Source organism: Lasioglossum baleicum, chromosome 15 (genome assembly GCF_051020765.1).
Source record: "Lasioglossum baleicum chromosome 15, iyLasBale1, whole genome shotgun sequence".
Taxonomy (NCBI): Eukaryota; Metazoa; Arthropoda; class Insecta; order Hymenoptera; family Halictidae; genus Lasioglossum; species Lasioglossum baleicum.
The window spans coordinates 10955487-10977556 of record NC_134943.1 but is presented as its reverse complement, the minus strand read 5'-3'; the positions used below and the strand labels follow the sequence as shown (position 1 = coordinate 10977556).

At 42.6% G+C, this 22070-nt stretch overlaps 1 protein-coding gene across 10 annotated transcripts in view; it reads left to right on the top strand.

Annotated features, from left to right (window-relative positions):
• Mura (ring finger protein murashka) overlaps window positions 1–21779 on the top strand; it is a 72304-nt gene extending 50525 nt beyond the window's left edge. For 8 of the 10 annotated variants that reach the window (XM_076439544.1, XM_076439537.1, XM_076439543.1 and 5 more), the window contains 2 exons: window positions 46–361; window positions 1118–21779. In XM_076439544.1, the coding sequence (XP_076295659.1) occupies window positions 46–361; window positions 1118–1192 (391 nt within the window). In that variant the 3' untranslated portion in view covers window positions 1193–21779. The remainder of the gene's footprint in view (window positions 1–45; window positions 362–1117) is intronic. The other 2 variants (XR_013010565.1, XR_013010564.1) reach the window with 2 other exon arrangements.
• The last annotated feature ends 291 nt before the right edge of the window (window positions 21780–22070 follow it).

The window sequence follows — 22070 nt, the reverse complement described above, 5'->3', positions numbered from 1 at the left end:
GAAACTAAACCGCAATAATCAACGAAACATTTCGTGATTTCGCAGGGCGATGTTAAGAAACCCGCCACCATTATCACCGTACAGCCAGGCGGAGCTGTCCTCGCTGTCCGTCTCGGATTCAGCGACCGAGAATTACGAGGCTCTGCTGTCCTTAGCGGAGAGGCTAGGAGAAGCGAAACCCAGGGGCATGACTCGGGCTGAAGTCGAGCAACTGCCCTCCTACAAGTTCAACGCGGACACGCACCAGGGCGATCAGACCAACTGCGTGGTCTGCATGTGCGACTTCGAAGCCTCGCAGTCCCTTCGCGTTCTGCCCTGTTCTCACGAGTTCCACTCCAAGTGCATCGACAAGTGGCTCAGAGTAAGTCGTCGAATTCTTCTCCTCATCTTTTTCACGTATACAGTCCTCCCTCGCGTAGTGTTACTACGCAGAGCGTGGAGGTACCACATTCATTGACGTTTGCCGAACGTAGAAAAGGACAGTGCAGAGAAGGACAATGCAAATAGGAAAGTTTTTCATCTTTCATCCTTTCTCGCAGAATTTTTACCAACGTATTTGTGAGATTTTTTTAATTCAAATGGGTCTAAAGTGTGATCATTTGAAGTCTGTCGAGTATGGTCTTTATTAACCAGGGAAATCTCAAAAATATGTCAGTAAATGTTCTGGAAATAAAGAATAAAGAAGTTTTGTATTTGCGTTACCATTGCAATCGATGCGTAGCTGTCTCCCTTTGCGTTCGAAAATTCTATCGTGTTCGGTCTCGTTTTAATCATAAAAATTTCACCAATCCGTTGGTAAAGGTTTCGCAACGAAATAACTGGAAGTAATTAATAGACAGCGGATCTTTATGCAGAATAAAAATGTTCTACCTGAATTATAACAAACTGGAGTGAAGTAGAAATTTATATTCTTTGTTAATATGGTTAATAGGTTGAAAATGATGCAACGGAATTTTTTCATTCTTCTACACCTATTCATGTAGTTATAAATGCATAAAATCCGCTGTCTAGTAATAAAGTTACATCATTGAAGACTGTATCGAGGCAATTCAATGCAATACGCAGCCCCTTGTTACCGATGAAGACTAACCGAGTGTTTCTAATTTGTTTGTTACAGTCGAACCGAACCTGTCCAATATGTCGTGGCGACGCCGGCGAGTATTTCGGCAATAGTGGGACCGGTAGCGACTGACGCCAGCCTGCTCAAGTGCACTAGCGCCAACTGTCGCGGGTCTCAGGGACGCTACTTCGCACAGAGCATCCAGCCGTCACGTTGCTGGTTTGTGCAAATTTCTGTTGATACGCATTTGCGCGCCTTTTCTCGTAGCCGTGCTGGCCCCGTCGCGTAGAAGTAAAATCGAGAAAGAATGAGTGAAAGAGAGGGAGATAAAGAGAGAGAGAGAGAGTGAAAAAAGAGAGAGGGACCCGGTCGTCGTCACGCGATGATCATCATCCTGCCTCGTTCTCGTCCATAGAACGGACCGCGACTTCCGGTGAGGAATTTCGGTGACAAAGGCGCATTGGGACACAGAAAGAAAGAGCAGTTATGAGTGAGTGAGAGCGGAAGCGAGTAGAGTGTGAAAGAAAGGGGAGCAAGGTGAAAAGAAATATTAAGAGAAAGTAAATTCAGGGTACGAGATGTATGTGTCGGTGCCGAGAAAAGGACCCATTACGACGAAGGTACACGATTTTAATTACAGCATGCGAACGAGAACGAAAAGGTTCGTGTAAAGCGAACAACGTCGCTGCGTCTATTCCATTGTGTTTTCCACGGGTGAAGATCGAGGTGTGCGGACGGAAGAACGGGAAGCGAACGAGAGAAATGATTATTCGAGAAAAATGACGAATCAAACACACCGATATTTAGTTGAAAAAAAAAAAATAGTTCGTGACTTTCCGGTTGCTTCTCGTCAAGCTTTCGTTCCGAGCTTCGTCACCCGTTTCTCCATCTTTCTTTTCCTCCCCCTACCCCTACGAGTTTTCGTTTCCTCGTGTACTGACGTAATCTGACGCTCGTTTGCCGGTTTTCTCTTTTCTTTTTTTTTTGTGTTTATAACTATACTCTCGGATAGTGTACAGAATGAATTAGGGCTCGTGTGTGTGTGTGTTCGCGCGCGAGACTATTGCCACTTTCCAATAACGTTCCATGTTTTTATTAGGATTATTATTATTCGTATGATTATTATTATAAATGATTAATATTATTGTATAGTTGTCTTTCAGTCTTACCAATTGTACATATTAACTTTGCATAAAACACTCCTCCTATACGTAATTACGTGTGCGCATACAATCGATCGTAGGTGTATCCGTTTTATTTCTTTTGTTTTTGTTTCCTCGAGGGGGTTGGGCGGGAGGGATGGGGGGGGGGAGCACTTAACCAAATGTAGTCGGGTATATTTCCGTTTTCTTTTTATCGTTTACTTCTTTTGCGATTTGTACAGAGTAACCCGCCGCATCGTCGCGAACGGAATCGAGTACCGAACGGCGGGGGGCTTGCGCAAATACTTTTGAAACGAAACGAATGTGTACGCTTGTTCCCGTTCTATGTTCTTGTACGTTTTAATTTCGTTTCGTTTCGTTCGGTTTCGTTTTGTCTCGTCCCTCGACGAAGAGAGACACGTTCTCTTCGTTTCTTCTCGCGGCGATCCACCGGTTTCTACTGCGCTTCTAATCGTTTCTTTTTCGGGTACGAACCTGAGTGGGGTTTGACGACGAGCGTTACTTAAGGATTCGATTACACACACACATATATACATACAAACGTACACTCACACAGGTACCCGTAGAGACCGTAGACTTCCGGTGAAAGAGTGACGACAGTTGTGAGAGAGAGAGCGAGAGAGAGAGAGAGAAAGAACGCGAAAGATAATAGATTTACCGAAAAGAAGGAGAAGGCTCTTCGGCAATAGTTGTCGCTACGCAAAACAAAATGGCTACGTAAAGAAGATACAAAACTGAATAACAATGTCGACACGTGTGCACGCCACGTGGCCAGCACGATTTCAATTTCGGTACACGTTGCAGCCGATTTTGGCCGATCTTTCAGTCTTTCTAGTATTTTACAACTTGAGTACGGTCAGGTTGACAGTCCCAAAGAAGTCGGCCGACACCTTCCAACAATAATCAAGCGATAACATGATAAACTTCGCCTAGGAGTCAGTAGGAAGAAAAATGGCACCGTCCAGAATGGACCGTGGCGCGAGACCGAACTTCAATTCGAGCTGGCTGCAGAACGTGCACCTGTCGACGATAATAATGAACAAAAATAAAGAGATGAAAGAAAGAAAAGAAGGCGAAAGAAAGATAAGAATACTGCTTCTGTTTCCTGCGTATCTACCTCTGATAGATGAAATGAAACGATTCATATTTTTTTATACACACATCTCATAAACAATAAACGTACGTACGCTAAGAAAACCAAAAAAATCGAGAGACAGTGCGAGAGAGAGAGAGAGAAAGTGATGGAAGAAAGTTGTGGGAGAAAGGAAAACCGACGGACAGAGAAGACGAGTTCGACCGAGATTCGAGGATTTTCACTAATTAAATTTAACGATTAACGTTTAAGGATAAGTGATGAGTTACGTGTTTAAAAGGAGAGAGAGAGAGAGAGAGAGAGTCCCGTTGCCAGAGTTTATGGTGTCCGAGATCACTCGATCGCGATTAATCAATGATCCTGTCGAGAGAAACCTCGACGATTAGATAGTTCTTCCTTGGTAGTGCGAATTCGTTTTTGCTAGTATTAAATTGTTTCGAAGAAAATTGACGTTGTTCTTTGTTGAAGCTTTCTGTATTTCCTTTGTTCTCCGTTTTTCGTTCGCGTATCCGTTGTTCGGTTCGTTTTCTAGTTGTAGAGAGAGAAGGGAAGAGGAAGAGAGAGAGAGAGATTTTTCTTCGCGGTTGTGTTTTTCTCTTGGTTTCGGATTGAAGAATCACGTGGTCCCTCGTACAGTATGGGCGATCTGGTAATCCGGAAAAGGAAATGAGCGTGACACGCGTCCGGTCATGTTTGTATCTCCTTGATGTATATCTATCCTTCCATTTCTTATTGCGTGCCTTTACTGTATCGACCGAGTACCGGGAAACGGAGAGTTCGAGCGAAAAAAATGCCGAGGAGAAGATTCGCGTACAGTCGCACCGCGGAACTGCCGCTTCGATGCTCGAAGGAATCGTCAACTTTGCTAAATTGCTAGCTTTCCAACAAGTATTCCCAAAATCTCAGCGCGTCTCAAGCTGAAATTAATACACCGGTGTCCTTAAATCTTCTTAATTCGTCCGCTGCTTTAAATTGTACGTGCTCATTTTTCATCGAATCCGCAGTTTATCGATTACGGTCATAGCGTAAGAACATTAAACGCGTAACACAGATTTCTGCAACGACTAGAACAAGTTTCCCCGATTCCTTCCGAGTATTCGGGCGGTTAAATCGTTAGGGGTGTCTCGGAATTGACCGTCGCGTGCGTGGAGAACGTCACCAGTACTACCTGGAGGACGGGGACAAATCCACGTGTGGCACGTAGCTCGAAAATTACGCGCTTTCACCGTGTTCGACTCGCGCGACGTACCACCGAAGATACCAGCTCCGAAACACAGCAAATAACTATACGACGAATTTTGAAAAAGAAGCTTGCTACTACAACTCGTTGCAAGCTCTACGTTCAAGCAAACCTTGAAACATGAATTTATTCTTAATCTTTCCGAGATCTCGTTTGCTCGTTTTTCGAACTGGTACTCGAACTATACCCTCCTTCGAGGAGAGATACTCCAAGTTCTTAAAATATTATTAATGCTTAACATCGCCGAGCAACACGTTCACTGTCTTATACGTGAGAGTTTCTAAATGATTCTTAACCCTTTGCAACTCGGAGGCGCCATTAACAGTTCTCATACCATTATTAGAAACATTTGCTGCATTATCAAATAGGTCGAAGGATTAGAATACCGGCGAACGAAAAGCTTCCGATGGCCGAGGGACCGTGAGCGTGTTGATTTACAGAGACTGGTCGGTCTGATGATTTTCTTTCTGATCCCTCGGGGTAATGTTTGCGCCAGATCACTGTTGTTACCACCTAGCTTGGAGGATCTCGGAACGGAGAGAGTTGGCGCGGTGAACAGCGGTCCCAACTGGTAAGCGAAACTCGTCCGTGCAACCGCATATACGTAAACAAAGTACTTCTGAGTAGCGTGGCACTGAGCCTGAAGCTGCGTTCGCGACGATCAGTTTCATTGAGAACAATGGTTGCACTCGGAGCTATTCCATTATTCCATTCTCTATAATTTTTGGACTTTCACGGGTACGAAATTGATACGATAACTCGTACAATACTTGAATGTTTAGTAATCGATTAGACAATATTTTGAATAACGGAAATCGCGAACGCAGCAGACGGCGCCGGATGACCCGAAAAGAATATAAAAAAAAAATGGGAAAAAGACGAAGATAGAAAGATAAAGAGAGAGAAAGTGAAAAAAAGAGAAAATCGTGTACGTGTGCGTGTGTTTGCGAGGGGGTTAGGGGGTTGCAGAACGCCAGAGAGAAGTGTGTTGGTTTTTCCTAGATGCGTAAGAGAACACATATCACAAGTTTTCCCATCGTGTCCACGCGTCTCGCACGCTCGCCCTTTTTGTCGCATTTCGACCCGGGTCGAGGAGGAGAAGAGGAGGAGGAGGAAGAAGAAGAAGAAGAAGAAGAAAAGGAAGAAGGAGAAGGCTCATTTTCTACTAGCATAAGTCTGCGTGCGTGTGCGTGAGAGGAAGAGAGAAACCAGAGGTACGTCGAAAGGGACGAGCGTTCGATCGGTAGGAACTCTGATGCCGAAGAGGTCAACCTAGTGCGTCGGTGTCTGTGGACCCGTGTTCCTCCGGAACGATTTTTCCTCATACCTTGTGTAGGCAACCGGGTACAACTGAATTTCTTTCAACAATTTGTTAATGTTCCTCAGACAATATCTCGAAATGTCCATTCTTCCTTCGCTAATACATTAATTTACAGTCTTAACCCTTTGGATTATCATTTTATTCACAGTTACGGTGATTAAAATGTCAAAACTGTCGTAGAAGAGAAAAGAAAAATTATGTTTTTCTTATGGCTACATTTATTCGTTTAAAAAGAGAGGCGTAACATTCATATTTGTTAGACATTGTTCAGAATTTTCGTGACGAGTGTGACTCGTTAAAATGAGAATTTGTGCAAATATGTTAAATACAAAAGGTTTTAAACAATCTATATAAATTTTGGTTGGCTACGCAAGGGTCATTCAATTCTTCACACCCAGAACGAAGGGACTCCGTTGTCCCGGATGACGTGCCGGACACCGACGCAGCGAGTCACCGATCAAAAATATTTCGTAAATGCGTCGACCTGATTTTCGGGTCTCTAACGTGTTCGGCGTTGATCGAGGTTTGCGGATGTTCGAGACACCTAGCCTTAGCAATGACCGCGGCGCTTCTCGGTATCGCGTTCGACACCGTGCGACACTGTGTGATAGTGTATGAAACTGTACGTGAAAAAATTGGACAACGTATGATAGAGTATACCAGGGTGCGACGCTGTATGATACCAAATGTTAGCCTGTGATAACGTATGACGGTTCACGGTGTCGGACGATGCGATGATTCTGTCGGAGATCCCCGGTGATCTCAATTGTACACTTCCGTCAAATCTGACACAGACATTCTATATTTTCTAGATTTTAATTATCACTCTTGTATTTTTAAAATTCAGCTGGGAAAATTGTTCTCTGATTTCATCATCCCACTAATTTTGCGTTAAAATATCGCACCTCCGCAAGAAAAGTGACACAACTCAAAAATGCAGCATTTGAGAAAAATCAACTTCAAGAATACTATAACATTTATATTGAAATAGTTTAAAAGCTGTTTTTAAGTTTCCCACAGGTGGATAAATTGCGAGATAGAGATGTGACGCTTTTCGTGCATATTGGGACACTTCATACACATTTCTCAATGACATAACCTTAAAATTGCCATTTCTTGAGTTGTGTCACTTTTCTTGCGTGGGTGCGATATTATTGTACAACAGCCGCATGTGATCAAAACAAACCAATAAAGTCAAGCTGGAAGCTTGTATTCTAATCATTTCGTTGAAGACAAGTAAGTGTCCGGTGATTTATGGTCGGAAGTGTACAGCGATTGGAAAACACCGGGGACAACTAGCGACGAATCATTTCATAATATTGCGCAGTGCCGAGCATTGTCATTGCTGGGGAATCTATGATGACGCTCGACGAGGAGACGCATAAAGGTCGATTTATATCCGCACAGAAACGGAACGTGTCCGACCAGACAGATATCCCTCACTGCATTTGACTAGAAATGTCGGTACATGTGGTGAAGAATATTTGTCTGATCGTGTCCGACATGAAAATAAAATTCAGTGGTTGAATCCTGAAGAATACAGCTTCATTGATCAATTATATATACTCACTATGCTTTTCTTCGATTAAGAAAGAACGGTGACTATATAATTTCTTTTTTTGTACTCATGAACTTATGCAATCGTCAAATATAAGTCGACCTCGACGCAACCGGAAGCTTCGAAGCCGTGAAAGACGCAGGACACATCGAGGACGTAGACTTTCGGCTCCGGTGACCTTGGCCCGTCCAACGCTCCGTCCCTTGATACGCTTAGACTAAGATAGCATAATCAACCCGTGACGTGTACCCTAAGCACACCCCGAAGCCTAGTGTACCAGTCGCAGCAGAAAACAAAAACCGCGATCGGTTCTTGGAACGTCCCGATTTGTCACTGGCATAACACGCACGCGCACACGGAACTGAAACCGGGACGAACGACGTTTCAGTTTCACTAAAACGCTGCGTGGTCGTCCGACGTTATCGCGCACGTTCCGGGAACCGATCTCCGAAACAGTACCAAAAGTAATTGTTCCGATGTGTATGAGTTCGCGCGAGTTGCTTTTAGACGTAACCGATAAGCCGGTATACATATATACATATTATTTGTACATAGAGAACGACGAAACATTGTATCCGTTTGTGTATACACGGTGTACACGCGCAGCCGCCGCATATGTACACAGAGAGAGAGAGAGAGACACGTACAGAGATGTGCAGAGAGCACGTACAGACACACACGCGCGGAGAGGGAAACACACGCACACATACGGAGACACACGGACACAATCGAGCTAATCGACCGAGAGACGCGAAAAAACACGTTTGATTTTCGATCACTTAGGGTAGAGAAGTTAGTTGGCCCTACAACTATAATATTGAACTTGCGCGTTAACGTGGCTGCCGCGGATGCCAGCTGCGCGTTAAACTGATTTATGCATATCGAAGGCTGTCGCTCTGAAGTATTCATCTCGTAAAAGCATCCACGGCCAACATGGACGAGGATAGTTCATCCGCCGACTAAAAATTATCTGAAGTTTCAGTTTCTCGCATCATTGCCAGAGAAATCGTTTTCTTTCGTCGGCTATCGAATTAATTTATAATTTCTATCAAAGATTACCGATTCTGCTGGCCACGATTCCACATGTTAGGTCCATGTATTCAATCCTGAAAATTGCAAATAAATAACTCGATTATTGCAGCAACAAGAGATCAGTATACAGTTTTATTTCTTCACAGCACTGGAGACTGTCTCCAAAATCGCCGTCCGCAGAGGGTTAGTTTAGGGAAATTTGCAATCTCTGTGAGTTGCGAGGTGTGTTGTATTCATTCACACAAAATTTGAGCTCTGCTCCCAGCTCGCACGACCTTGAAATTGTGGGAGTACCTTCTTTCAATAACTTCGTGTGCTAGCAGTAACCTTATCCTCTTGAACTGTATTAGGCTAGAGAAATTCCTTGATTGGGGTCAACTCTGGGGAACGTAATCCTATCTGTCTGGGCTGCCGCTCGTTTCCACTGCTCAAAACCCTTTCTCAGGTAGCAGTCCCGCTCTAACCTGTCTAGCCCGTTCGACATCGGGCTTCTAGTTGTGTGGGATTTTCCTCATTGTACGTGTTGAAGGTAGCGTAGCCCGACGCCAATGCCAGGATACCTCCTGTTGCATACCCGGAGATCATTTTTATTCGGAGTTTTACAATTTGCAATGTGCTGTTTCAGTAATTTTACAAGTATTGGTTTCTTCAATGCCTTTTCTTCCACATTTCTAGTGGTAGGATGCACAAATAGCAATGTCTACGTCACCATAGTGCAGATAATGCTCGCCACCTTGAGTGTTCTGGTTGATTATTAATTTTGCAGAATTTTCATTCGACCTTTATTTGCAGTTTTGCCGTTTGCAACGTACTCTTTCATTAATTTCACAGCTGTTGACTTCTTCGAAGCCCCCTCCTTTACTAATAGATAATACCCACCACTTGGTGTGCTCTGGTTGATTATTAATTTTGCAGAATTTTCATTCGACCTTTATTTGCAGTTTTGCCCTTTGCAACGTACTGTTTCATTAATTTCACAGCTATTGACTTCTTCAAAGTCTCCTCCTTTACTAATAGATGTACAAACAGCAATGTCTACCTGTACATCGCGCCATAGTGCAGATAATGCCCGCCACGTTTTCTCAAAAAACTCATGATCGTGACAGGAGTCGTTAAATCCCGACTCTGTTCACGCTGAAGGATCAATTGGCGGCCATGTTGGCCTTGGAGCATAAACGTCGTCCATGTTGGTCGTAGGCCAGTGCTAATCGCTCGTTAACAGCTGATAGGCGTAACAGTTTGACGAGCAGATCTTCAGGTTCTCGCGAATCAAACCGAAGCAAGCGTCGTTCCTCGAGCGAGAGAGAGAGACCGATCTGGTTGATGATTGTCGATCGCCAATTTGACCCGGGTCTCGTCTGGACATCATGGGCGAGTATATGGTTCCCCAAGTCTGCAGCAATAAATCAAACGCAGTCGATTCGCAGCGCGTGATATTTTTCGATCCGGTTTCTCGATTTAATGAAACTCCTGGATTGTTTCCGCGAGTGACCGGATCGGGAATGGCTCGCGAGGAATCGCTCGATTACGAGCATAGTACAAGCACGACGCCATTAGTTTACGTAACGTTCGTTCGCTTACGCGCGAAAGAGAAAACGGTAACAGTATTTTCTCCGGCGAGGAGCCGGTGCTTTCTTTGTCGAGCAAGAGCGCGCTCGCCCGACCGCCTTTTCTTTTCCGCCGTTGTCGTCGGAACCAATCTCGAGAGGCGTGTGCACCGTTATCCGACTGGCGGAGATAAAGTTTCGAGAAACGGTCGGCCATATTGGGAAAGGATCGGGGAAGATTCACGCGGAAATTGGAACGCAAGGGAGAAAATAAAGAGCGAGCGAGAGAACGAAAGAACGTATCCGACGAGCACGATAACTCGTGGAAAAGGAGTTACGAGTAAAGTTAATTAATTACCCGTTGTCCTGGAGGGAGGTATCCTTTATCTTGAACGATTCAAGCTCACCCCAGAGCCTCCCTATCCGAGGAATCGAAAGGTGGAGCTCGATGGATTCGAGGGACGATTAATGTTCTTTAAAAACGTTTCCCAGGATCGAGTTATCCTGCGTCGTCGGATAGGAAGGATCGTGTGTCGTTATTTTCCGTCGAGATTCGTTTCTCGTCCTTTGTATTTTTATCCTGCCCCCGTCGTTGAAGAAAAACCGCTTCGCTGTTAGTGAAATATTATAGTTAGCCGGGATCCGTAGACGCGTCGTGTGCTCTCGACGATTTCAACGAGAATTTTCTACTCGATAGCAAACGATCAGAGTGTCGACGTTGCTGCTGATACCACAAATGTTTCTCTCCGCGAAGCGTATGCCAGAGATTGCGTTAGACGTTTTTTTATACCACGCTCGGTCTAATGTTTTTTAGTTGTGTATTTACGATATTTAATTTTGTTCGTTAGTTATTGTTGTTATTATTATTATTATTGTATCATTACCATTATTATTATGTTAATTATTAACGTACGACGATATTGGTTCATTAAGTTTATCCGATAGCTAGCCTTGTAATCGCTGATTTTCGCAAGCGTGGAGACGACGATCACGAACAATGAGGAGAAATCATTCGATATCGTCGTCTTCGTGGTAGCAGAGGAAAGAAACAATACTATTGTACAGACGCGAAGATAACGATGCTAAACATTATATATATTATTAATACCGACAGTACAGCTAACTACTACTATTACAACCGCTGCGATTATTATCATGATCCTTATTATTATTATTATTTTTATCGCTATTAATATTATCACGATTATTATTATTATTATGATTATTATTAATGAAATATTATCGATCATTATTATTCTCTAATTACACGATTTTTCTTTTCACGTTACGCCACCAATCATTTTCTTTTCAGTTCACGATCACGATCGCTCGACTCAGGAACAGGATTTCTTGCGAGGAAATCGAACGCAGGAGGGCCTAACCGGGGAGAGGGGGAGTTAGTGAAAATGTTAGGTCGTTCGCATAGTCATTTCGTTTTCTCGAAACTGGAAGACAATTTTTCACCATTTGGAATAGGTTTTCTGACATTTTGTTCTATGATTTGTCTAGAAAGTAACTGGGTAAACTTTACTTTACCGGACTCTAAATTTGTGCCTTTCTCCTATAAATTACTTCGTATGTAATCCAGCAGAGTTGCACCCGGGGCGGCTGCAAATCAAAGTTTCGATCCTGTAGGATCAATGATTCAGAAGTTATGCTAGCTTAAAGTTGAGCAATCTGCAGTGTTTTTGACAGGCAAGTTTTTGATTTTTGCCGCCCCCCGACCTAATCACCAATCAAGTAATTATTTTGCTCGGTAAGCGGCTCGCGATCGTCACTGCAAACCAATATGGCGACGCCCTTACCTGTCAAAAACGCTGCAGATTGCTTAACTTTAAGCAAGCACTTTCAACTTTAGGCACTCCTGAACCATTGATCCTACAGGATCGAAACTTCGATCTGCAGCCGCCCCTTGTACAAATCTGCTGGATTGCATACCAAATACATCATAATTTATAGGAGAAAGGCACGAATTTTGAGTCCGGTAAAGTAAAGAGCAGCCAAATAACTAGACAGCGTCTAAAATGCATTTTTATGCATTCATGAAGAAATTGACTGGGTGAAATATAAAGCTACTGCTTTATCTAATTCTTTACTAAATCTTTTTATTAATTTTTTACTAAAAAAATTCTTTACTAATCTTTTACTGAAGATTAGAAAAATGTCAGAATGCTTTGTGAATTGAATTACAGAATAAATTGTAATGTTGGTTTTAAAATGCAACGAAATCATTAAGGGATGAAATTAATTTTTACCTTACTCCTGCTTGCCACAATCCGTGCAGAACATTTTTATCTTGTATAAAAATCCACAATCTGGTAATAACAAATAGAAGCAATGCCATCGCGATACGAAAAACGAAATTACTCTTCGAACGACCAAATAGCTTATTTACGGGGATTCCCGGCTTCTCGAATTTTAATTCGTTGACTTTCGCAGATCCGCAGCGTCGCCGGAATAATCACGCCGAGCATCGTCGAACGATTTCGAGGCGACCACGTTCAAAATTTCCGTTTCGTCGAGATCTCCGTGTCTAAAATCGTCGGGGAGTTGCAAAGAGTATTCGAGAATAATTGCGATTAACGTCGAAGAGAAGTAAGTGCTTTCTCCGAGGATTTCGATTAAAAATTTGATGCGACTCGACGTGGTATCTCGAGTGTATCGACAGGAATTCACGAGCACGTCGGGATCAAATTCTCTCTAGTTGTAAATTGCGCGAAACCCGGTCGATACACGGAACACGCGTCACGCAGGGACGCAATTGAGCGCGATTCCTTTTCTGTGTGTTTAGCCGACGCTACACAAACCTGTATACAACGTGTATACGTATACGGACGTACACTCTCGCGTGTCGTTGTGTGGTGTGCTCGATAAGTTCTCCCCGTTGGTGCTTTTAGCGAGGAAGCGTCGGGACCGAGCCTCATCACGACTCTCCATCGCTATAAAACGAGACGCGTACCTAGAGCGATCGCAAAATACCAATTCTGGATTGTATCTTGATCGACGTACATCATTAATGTACAGTTGTTACATAATATTCAAGAATGGTATTGCGATCACTTTCATCCACGGTCTCAGAGAACATTTCCAAAAAGAGGTGTAGGTGTACGGTTAAGTGCCATAACGCTTTCCAGGTCAAACTCTCTGAAACTTGCCACTGCGGAGTACATACCTGTTCCTCAGAGTCTCTTGATCTCTATGTATTCCTTCAGGATTGCAATAAAATGATATGGGTCCATAATTATCAAAGTGGTATAAGTCAAAATTTTTAAAAAGTGAGGTAAATACTGACGGAAGGGGACCCAGCTTTGTGATCGCGTTCCCCTTGAAATATATTCATCAGGATTGCAATAAAAATTTCACATTATAATTAACCCTTCAAATATTTTTGAAATATGTTCATCAGGATTAAAATAAAAATTGAAAGTGGTCTAGTCAAAATTTAAAAAGAACGAGGTAAATATTGTCGAAAGGGGACAACAGCTCTGATCACGCTGCCCTTGAAATATGTTTGAAATATATTCATCTGGATTGCAATAAAAATTGCACTTTACAGTTAATCCTTGAAATAGGTATGTTTGAAATATGTTCATCAGGATTGCAATAAAAATTGAAAGTGGTCTAGTCAAATTGTAAAATAAATTAGGTAAATATTGACGAAAGGAGACACAGCTCCGATCACGCTGCCCTTGAAATATGTTCATCAGGATTGCAATAAAAATTGTACTTTATAGTTGACCCTCGAACGACAGGACTTGAATTCATCTGGACCCAGAATTAAGAGTGATGAACTAAGATGGTGTTCCCATTAAAAACAAGATTTTCTTTCATTCCACTTTCTCAACCGCGGTCTAATGATGATCACCGAGTGACACACTTAGGCAGTGAAGGGTTCCTCACAAGAATAGTTCCCACCAAATAGTTAACCCCTCGTATAAGATAAACTAAAATCAAATCTGCAACAAAACGTTGGCGAGGATATTTGCGAATTCCCGAGAAAAATGGTTGGCCTCCACTGGCGTTTGCGGGTGTCGGTGAACAGAGTGAGCAGGGATGCGACCGTGTGGTACTCGGGGGAGCAGACAGACGCTCTGTAAGTGGTAAGATCCAGGGTTTGGCCTGGAAGGCATTACCGCACTCGAGCATACATATACATAGAGGTTCGGAGGAGCGACGGATTCGCGTTTCCATCGACCAGTTCCGGAAGTTGGCTGGTACCGCACGCATCATCGATCGTTGGCAGCCGGGGATCGATCGGGTTTCGGTTGGCTGCCGTGGTAACGGGGCCCCTCGATCGCGTCGCAGAATCCCGTTAGCGTGGCGTGCCTCGGCCAAAGGGAGTTAGCCTCTAATTTGCGACTGCGATGCTATTCGAATCGACGACCAGAGGGGATCGGCCGGTGCTCTCTCGACACCCTCGCGTTCTCTCTCCTCTCTCCTCTCTGCTTGGCGCGATTCGCGCGGCGTCGAGGGTCGCGAGAGGAACAGTGGAAAAGGGCAAAAATAAAAGGGAACGAGGAGAAATCGCGTACAAAGGACGAGGGAGAGTGGTATGCTCGAGTGGGGGGGGGGTTAATCCGTTCGTGAGGGGTCTGCTCGATGCGATAGAATTCGAGGTGCCTTTAAACCCGGGATATGATCATATCCGTCGCTTATGCTACACCCGTAACCGCCCATCCCCTTGAACTGCTCGACAGATACACTGTCGCACCGACGGTTCCCCTTTAACGAAAACCCCTCCGGCTGCTAGAATTTATAGAGGGTGGGTCGCGCGGGCTTTAGAACGTAAACCCTCTTCCTCCCCGTTTTCTCTATCCCTCTACGTTCTTCTCTCCTCTCCACGTAAATCCTCCCGTCTCTATCCATCTATATTTTCATTTCTACCCTTCGCGTCTGTCCCTATCCTTCGTTACTACCCTTCTCTTTATTTCTAGATTCCAGGATTTTTCCACCACCCCTGTGGTGACGGTGGCTCTTCCCATCGTCGCGTCTTTTTCTGTTTCCATGTTTTCACCCCGCGAAAAACCTACCCCGTCCGCTATTGTCTGTGTACGTGTGTGTGCCACCTTTCGTCTTTTTTCCCTCTCTCCCCCGTCCGCCCATGGGATATCGCGCGGTGTTCTTGTTGCATTCTGTCCCCGTCGACGCGATCTCCTTTTTTCTCTCGTCTGGTTCTCCGTTTCGTTTCGTTTCGTTCGCGACCTCGCCAGCTATAGCAGCCGCCGTCGCCGCGTCTCTCTTTCGTTTCTCTGACACGTTCCCTTTAAGTCACGTATATCCAGCCCGTTTCCCACCGTTCCTACCTCCCTCTCTCCCTCACTCTGGCACTCGTTCCTCACTCCGAACCCGGGGCTCTCTCCCTCGTGGCGGTTCGCAACTTCGATCTAACTGGGCAGAGTTAACGCAGCAACGGACGGACGGGCGACGGGCGACGTTCGCCAGCACCGAAATCAATTCGCCCGGCGAAATTAACGCGCTCGAGGGCTGCGCACTGCGCCTGGCTACAGGCTGATTCACTCGCCGATGGACCCAAACCGGAGGTCCCTATTTCACGTTCGATCCGCGAATCCCGATTTTAAGAGGACTCGATTTTCCAGGATTGCAAGGGTGCGAGACATGCGTTCTCATTTCTCAATAATGCAAAGCTTTGTAGTAGACAAAAGCGCTAAATAAAAGATCAATCGGCCGCAGTCGCCGCGAATTGGCTATTTTTACTAATAATTCCCATTATTCGGAAGCATAAAGCTACGGAAATTACGCCTCGTAAACGTAAAAATAGGAAATTTGGGGGCAATCACTCTCAGAAGCCCTATTTTTACGTTTTCGAGGCGTAACTTGCATTATTCGGCAGCTGTTTTCATAAAACTAATAATAATGTTACCATTTAGATTTTTTATTAAGGGGTAGACTCATTTCTCATTTCTCGATCACGCAAAGATGGGGTTTTTCAGTAGTCAAAAGCGCTTTTTACGTTTACGAAGCATAACTTGCATTATTCGGAAGCATAAAGCTACGGAAATTACGCCACGTAAACGTAAAAATAGGAAATTTGGGGGTGATCACCCTCAAAAGCCCTATTTTTACGTTTTCGAGGCGCAATTTGCATTATTCGGAAACGTACAGCTGCCCATGTAGCTATTTTATGAGCTTTTACGTATTGTGTGAGCTACTATACAAATTTCATATCCATAAAACTTAAAAAATCATAGTGAATGGAAATAATCTAGAATTTCTTGAAAGAAATGTTTAATTTTCAATTTTCTAATATTCCACGGCGGACCAATGTTCGATTATCTTACGTTCAAGCCACGCGGGTCTTCTATAAGGTAAAAGCACCAATAGTCGACAAGTTAAGAAAAATTCTCTGTGCGAATAAACCCCATTTCACGAACTGAACCTGTCCCTCGGTGTCAAATTGACACAGCGGTAAAAAATCGATGAAATAACAAGGAAAATCGATATCGGTCTCTTCGCAGACACCAAAGAAACGCGTTTCTCCGTGGCTTTGTGAATCACCCTGTAGTTCACAATTCACGGTTCAGCTCCATCAAGATCATGATAGACCCGAAAATTTAGGGCCCTCAGGGCCTGAGCGACTGTCGAGGGGCCATCATCAAGCACCCGGGACCCGATCCTCTTCGAGCACATAGCAAGGACACTCGAGGCATGGCCGAAGGGCTGAGACGAGGGTAACGAAGTCCTGGACCCGCTACTCACGGCCCTGCAACCGTCTTTCCCACAGAAAATCGTTCCAGCGGTTCTCACCGCTACTTTCGTGACCCAACAAAATTACTATTTGCACACAAATGGCTGCTAGATAGCGGTGATTAAAGACGCAGCTATTGCTGTTTATATGCACGAGAGATGCTCGGTTAATGATCATACAGTGTCGTTTTAAAACATCATTCCTTTTTATTATAGAAGTTCCAATTACTTGATCATGAAGATATTCGTACAGGGTTTGATAGATCTTAGTCAAGTATTCAAAAATAAATGTGTTGGCTTCCTTCCTTACAATTTATTTTGGTTGTTTATACTCGTACTACAAAAATATTGTAAAACATCAGTTCTCTTTAATGAGGTTGTTCCAGTTTCTCGATCATGAAGACAAACGTACAGGGGTTGATGGACACTGATCAAGTATTAAAAAATAGTCGAAAGGGATAAAATGTGTTGGTTTATTTCCTTACAATCCATTTTAGTTGTTTGGACTCTTACTACAAAAATCGTGATCATGAAGAGAATCGTACAGGGGTTGATGGACACTGATCAAGTATTAAGAATTAATCGAAAGGGATAAAATCTGTTGATCAAGATGCTAGGTCCAGAAAGTAAATGCGTTAGTTTCTTTCCTTAAAATTCATTTTAGTTGTTTTAACTGTTACTACAAAAATCATGATCATGAAGACAAACGTACAGGGGTTGATGGACACTGATCAAGTATTAAAAATTAATCGAAAGGGATAAAATCTGTTGATCAAGATGCTAGGTCCAGAAAGTAAATGCGTTAGTTTCTTTCCTTAAAATTCATTTTAGTTGTTTTAACTGTTACTGCAAAACTCATGATCATGAAGATAATTGTACAGGGGTTGTTAGAAACTGTTACTACAAAAATCATGATCATGAAGACAATCGTACAGTTGTTGATAGATCTGTTGATCAAGATGCTAGGTCCACAAAGCAAACGTGTTGGTTCATCAACTGGATTTGTTCGCGCGTTCGTTGTGCTCTTGTTTGTGCTTGATTGTTCTTCATCGTTGTTCCTCCGGTCCACTTACGTCGCGCCTCATTTATTTTACGACTTCGTTACACCTCGTCTCTGTACCTACGAGCGTAATCGATCCCGGCGCCGAGGAACAATGGTGACTAAGAGATTTACGCCTTTTTTTTCTTCCGCTCGCCGCCGAAATGGGCATTTGCAATTCTATCGGGTGAACGCGCATACAGGCCTGGCCGTACCCGGACACCAGGATCGATGCACGGGATGATCCGTTTCCATCGCGCGAGAGCACACTCTTCCGCTTCGCCTTTAATTCAGACACTGTTCTCCGGAAGCGAGCGATTAACCAGAGACGTAGTCTTCCTTCCCTTTTCACCGGACAGGCCTCGTCTGGATCTCTCTTTTTTCTCCTCCAGAATTATGATTGCCGTGGTCACCGGTGACCCACCCTCGCCGAAAATCCAGTCAGGGTGATCGATCATCGGTAGACTGCGGATCTTTTCATGCAAAATATAATTTTTATGCGTTCCAGACTGCACAAGCTAAGCCCAAATTGATTTTCTTCATTGATAATTCGAACATCTTGACTTGTGTTGTGTTACAAATGCATAAAATGGCTACGTACAATTTAAAACAGTGGACCTATTAAAAAGATTCAAGGCCACCAGTGTATAAGTTTCACGTTAATAAGATAATTAAAAGAAGAAAGAAATTGTTATTTGTCTCCTGTGTCTTGCAATCAATGCAAACATTTTCTATTCTGCATAAAGATCCGCAGTCTACTAATCACACAGTCCAACAAGATAAAAGATTTTTCACATAAATACGAAAATAGAGCGTGTAAAGCAGCCGCGTCAACTCTTTCTCAAACTTTCACAAGCATTCACAACAATTAGAAACTACAAAAAAATATAATTCGCTACATGGATATGTAAAGGAAAGTCCCTTTTGTCTTTTCACTCAAACCTGAACTTGCTCGCATGTTTAGTTTTCGCGTAACACCTATTTTTTTTCTCGAAATCATACGTTTTTACAGAAATGTTTCTTTGTTTTAAAATGACAAAGTGTATAAGAATCACTCAACAGATATTGTTAAACTTTGGTATTACACAGTGTCATCAGCATCGACGATACTGACAATTTTCTGACAACCTCGTGTCCTCAAAACCAAGTTCTCGAATTTCTAATTCCAGTCTTCATCAATTACATCGCGAAAATAATAACACGACTGAGTAACGCGTAACGTGATAGTCGACGTAAATTGCTCAAATTATTTACAAACTGCTCTCGCGACCCTGCTCTTTAAAATAATGAAAGGGATTAAAGGGAAATTTTCTCTTTTTAGCTTGCACTGACAGTGGGATTCAGCGTAGGAGGAAATAGATTTGCAAAGCGACATTTTGATCTCGCGTGATTTTCATGGAAATTATATGAAAAACTTCGATAATGATTGCATTTCAGGTAAAATCTCTAAATAACGACAACGACCGACCGCAGAAACGTTTCTACGACCTTCAGACGACCTTCGCTTCCCCTTAACTTCTACAGCGACACTAATCTCGTGCAACATCTCTCGCGCGAAAGCCTGCCAACGAAGTAAGTGAATGAACAAATACAGAATTCAACGAAACACCCTGTGTGCTGGAAATTTCTCGAAAATCGCCGCTCGAGATTGGCCCGATCGCGGAAGGATCGACGATCTAATACGGAACCGACAGTAACGTAGGACATAAGTTCATGTACATGTGTATACCACGATACGATGTACAAAAAGCAATATCCACACACGTATATATGTATGTAATTGTTATACAGGGTGTGCACGGAATCGTGGCACGAACAAAATCCGGGTGGATCTGCGTGTGCGAGAAGTAGGTCGAGAAAGTAGAAGAGTGTTCTCCTCTTCGAGTATTCGAGTAATCGGCTAGGTGAAATATAAAACAGTGAAAAATTCGAAAAATCTAAAAATAGCGTTACGTTGTTTTCAGATGTGAAAACCTATTAGGGGATGAAATGAATTTTTATTTAACCCTCGTCCATCCCTCATTTCACGATCTGAATCTGAATGACTGAAAACTGAATAGACAGTTATTTTTCGATGTTTTTTTTGTTCGAATTGATGAGTTAACTCTTTGCAGTCGGAGCTATTTTATCTCGAAAATTAAACATTTCTTCCTACCAAGAATAATTCACATTGCACAAGTTCGTGCCCGATTTGAAAATAAAATTCAATGGTTAAATTTTAACCATTTTTTTCTAAAAAGAACCTAACCCAGACGATTCTTTTTTAAAAGGAATTGTGACTATATAATTGATTAATGAAGCTGTATTCTTTAAAATTTAACCATTGAATTTTATTTTCAAATCGGGCACGAACTTATGCAATCATCTGATACATCATTTATTTAATTTTATGGATACGAAATTGACATGTAACAACTCCTCCAATACTTGAATGTTTAGTAATTGATTAGATACCTATGTATTTAATAATCTAAACAATATTTTGAATAATGATAGCAATTTTTTTAATGGTGACTCTGAGTCGCCATTCGAATGGTAAGGGTTAATATTTACATCTTAGATTTCTTGGTTATATGTGTCGCATTAAGGAAATGAAGATCACGAAGTTTCTTTACATGCAGTTGCAAAGTTGCAAATTTGCCCAGAAATAACAGAACAGCATGATTTATTTCGGGAAAACTGTCAAATTGACACGAGGGACGGATGAGTCTAAATAAATAAGTAGAAACAGCGCGCAGTGGTCAGACGAGCACGAACAATCCAGCACCGCGTTTTCGAGTTATTTTTCCGCGACGAATCGACCTCACTTTTGTTATTGCCACCGTTTTGAATGGATTCCGTGTGCAACGAACTTCGTCTGACGTGAACGCGCCAGATTATGTCTCCGATTTTGCGGAGAAATATTCGTGCGCTGCGCTAAATGGTCTTCGTACAACACGAGAGAACCAATGTCGTAAATAACTTCCCGTTCATAAATCACTGGACGCTTGTTTAATTTTAATTTGATGCGATCGTGTTAAAGATTAAAAAACACAGCTTTATTAATCAATTATATAGTCACCGTTCTTTTCTGCGATTAGAAAAGAATGGCAATGTGTTAACATATGCAATCGTCTTCTAATTTCTAATATGTACATCGAAAACATGTTGGAAAAAAGAGGTTAAGAAATCGTAGGACGATTATGGACAGCTCTAAATACAATAGAAGCGAAATTGGAAAACAATTGCCCCACATTCAGATGTAGAAAATACAGGATATTTTGGTCAGATTTGATTCACACGGCCTCTCTACGTTCGATAAAATTGGTGAGTACCATTTTCAAAAAATGGCCTGCATCCAAAATTTGGATAATTGTCCGGCGACTTATGAACGGGAGTGTACATGAGGGATTTTCTGCACGCTCTCCGAAGCTAGAAGAATAAATGGTGTGCACTCGATTGAAAACTAGGCATACCGTATACGTGCACGTATACACACGCGTACAAAAGTACACAGGAACATAATGTACACACGAAGATACGTAAGAAGTACACATATTACCTACTTTCGACTAAATAAAATCGCAATTTATCCGTGAGAAAACTTCGCCCACTCGATTGTACATTTCGGTAGTACGTGCTTTGTAAGATTGTAAGTGCTGTGCATATGTATATATACAGGGTGACGAAAGAGTGTCGAGGACGACACGCGTCTAGAGAAAACAAAATTATTTGTCCGATGAAATAATGTGTCTTATATATTATGGCAGAGTAGCGGGGAATCGACGAGTGTTCCCGTACGAGTAAGCTCGATGAGACCGGTCGCGAATCATAGGTGTGTTCCTCTTATTAGATGGAGTAAAAGTGTAATAGTTTCGTAATTACCTGACACGGATAAAAAAAATACAAAAAAGAATATAGATTACAGAGTCACGAGGTCTGCTTTGTCTTGTTATAATCAAATACTTTATATTATGTAGTACAGGTTGTCATTAAACGTGTGAACAAACCTATATCATTAAATCTTTTTAATTACTAAAAACTGTTGCGTCCAGTAATTGTACTCCGTTCTGTTCTGCGTCTTCCCCATACGCTTTACTTTTACACCGAAGTCGCGATCTAAGCGCGCCGGAGCTTCCCGATCTAAACCCGGTCGCCTATCCCCTCCACCAAATTTCTTTATCTTTCATTATATTTTCATGGGACTTTGGCCAACTTACTTGTGGCATTTTTCTGATTAAAATGATACTAAACACGATATAATTTCAATTGTATTTTATCGGCAAAAATTCAAAACTTATCGTATCGTTTAAAATAATCAATGCGATGCTAA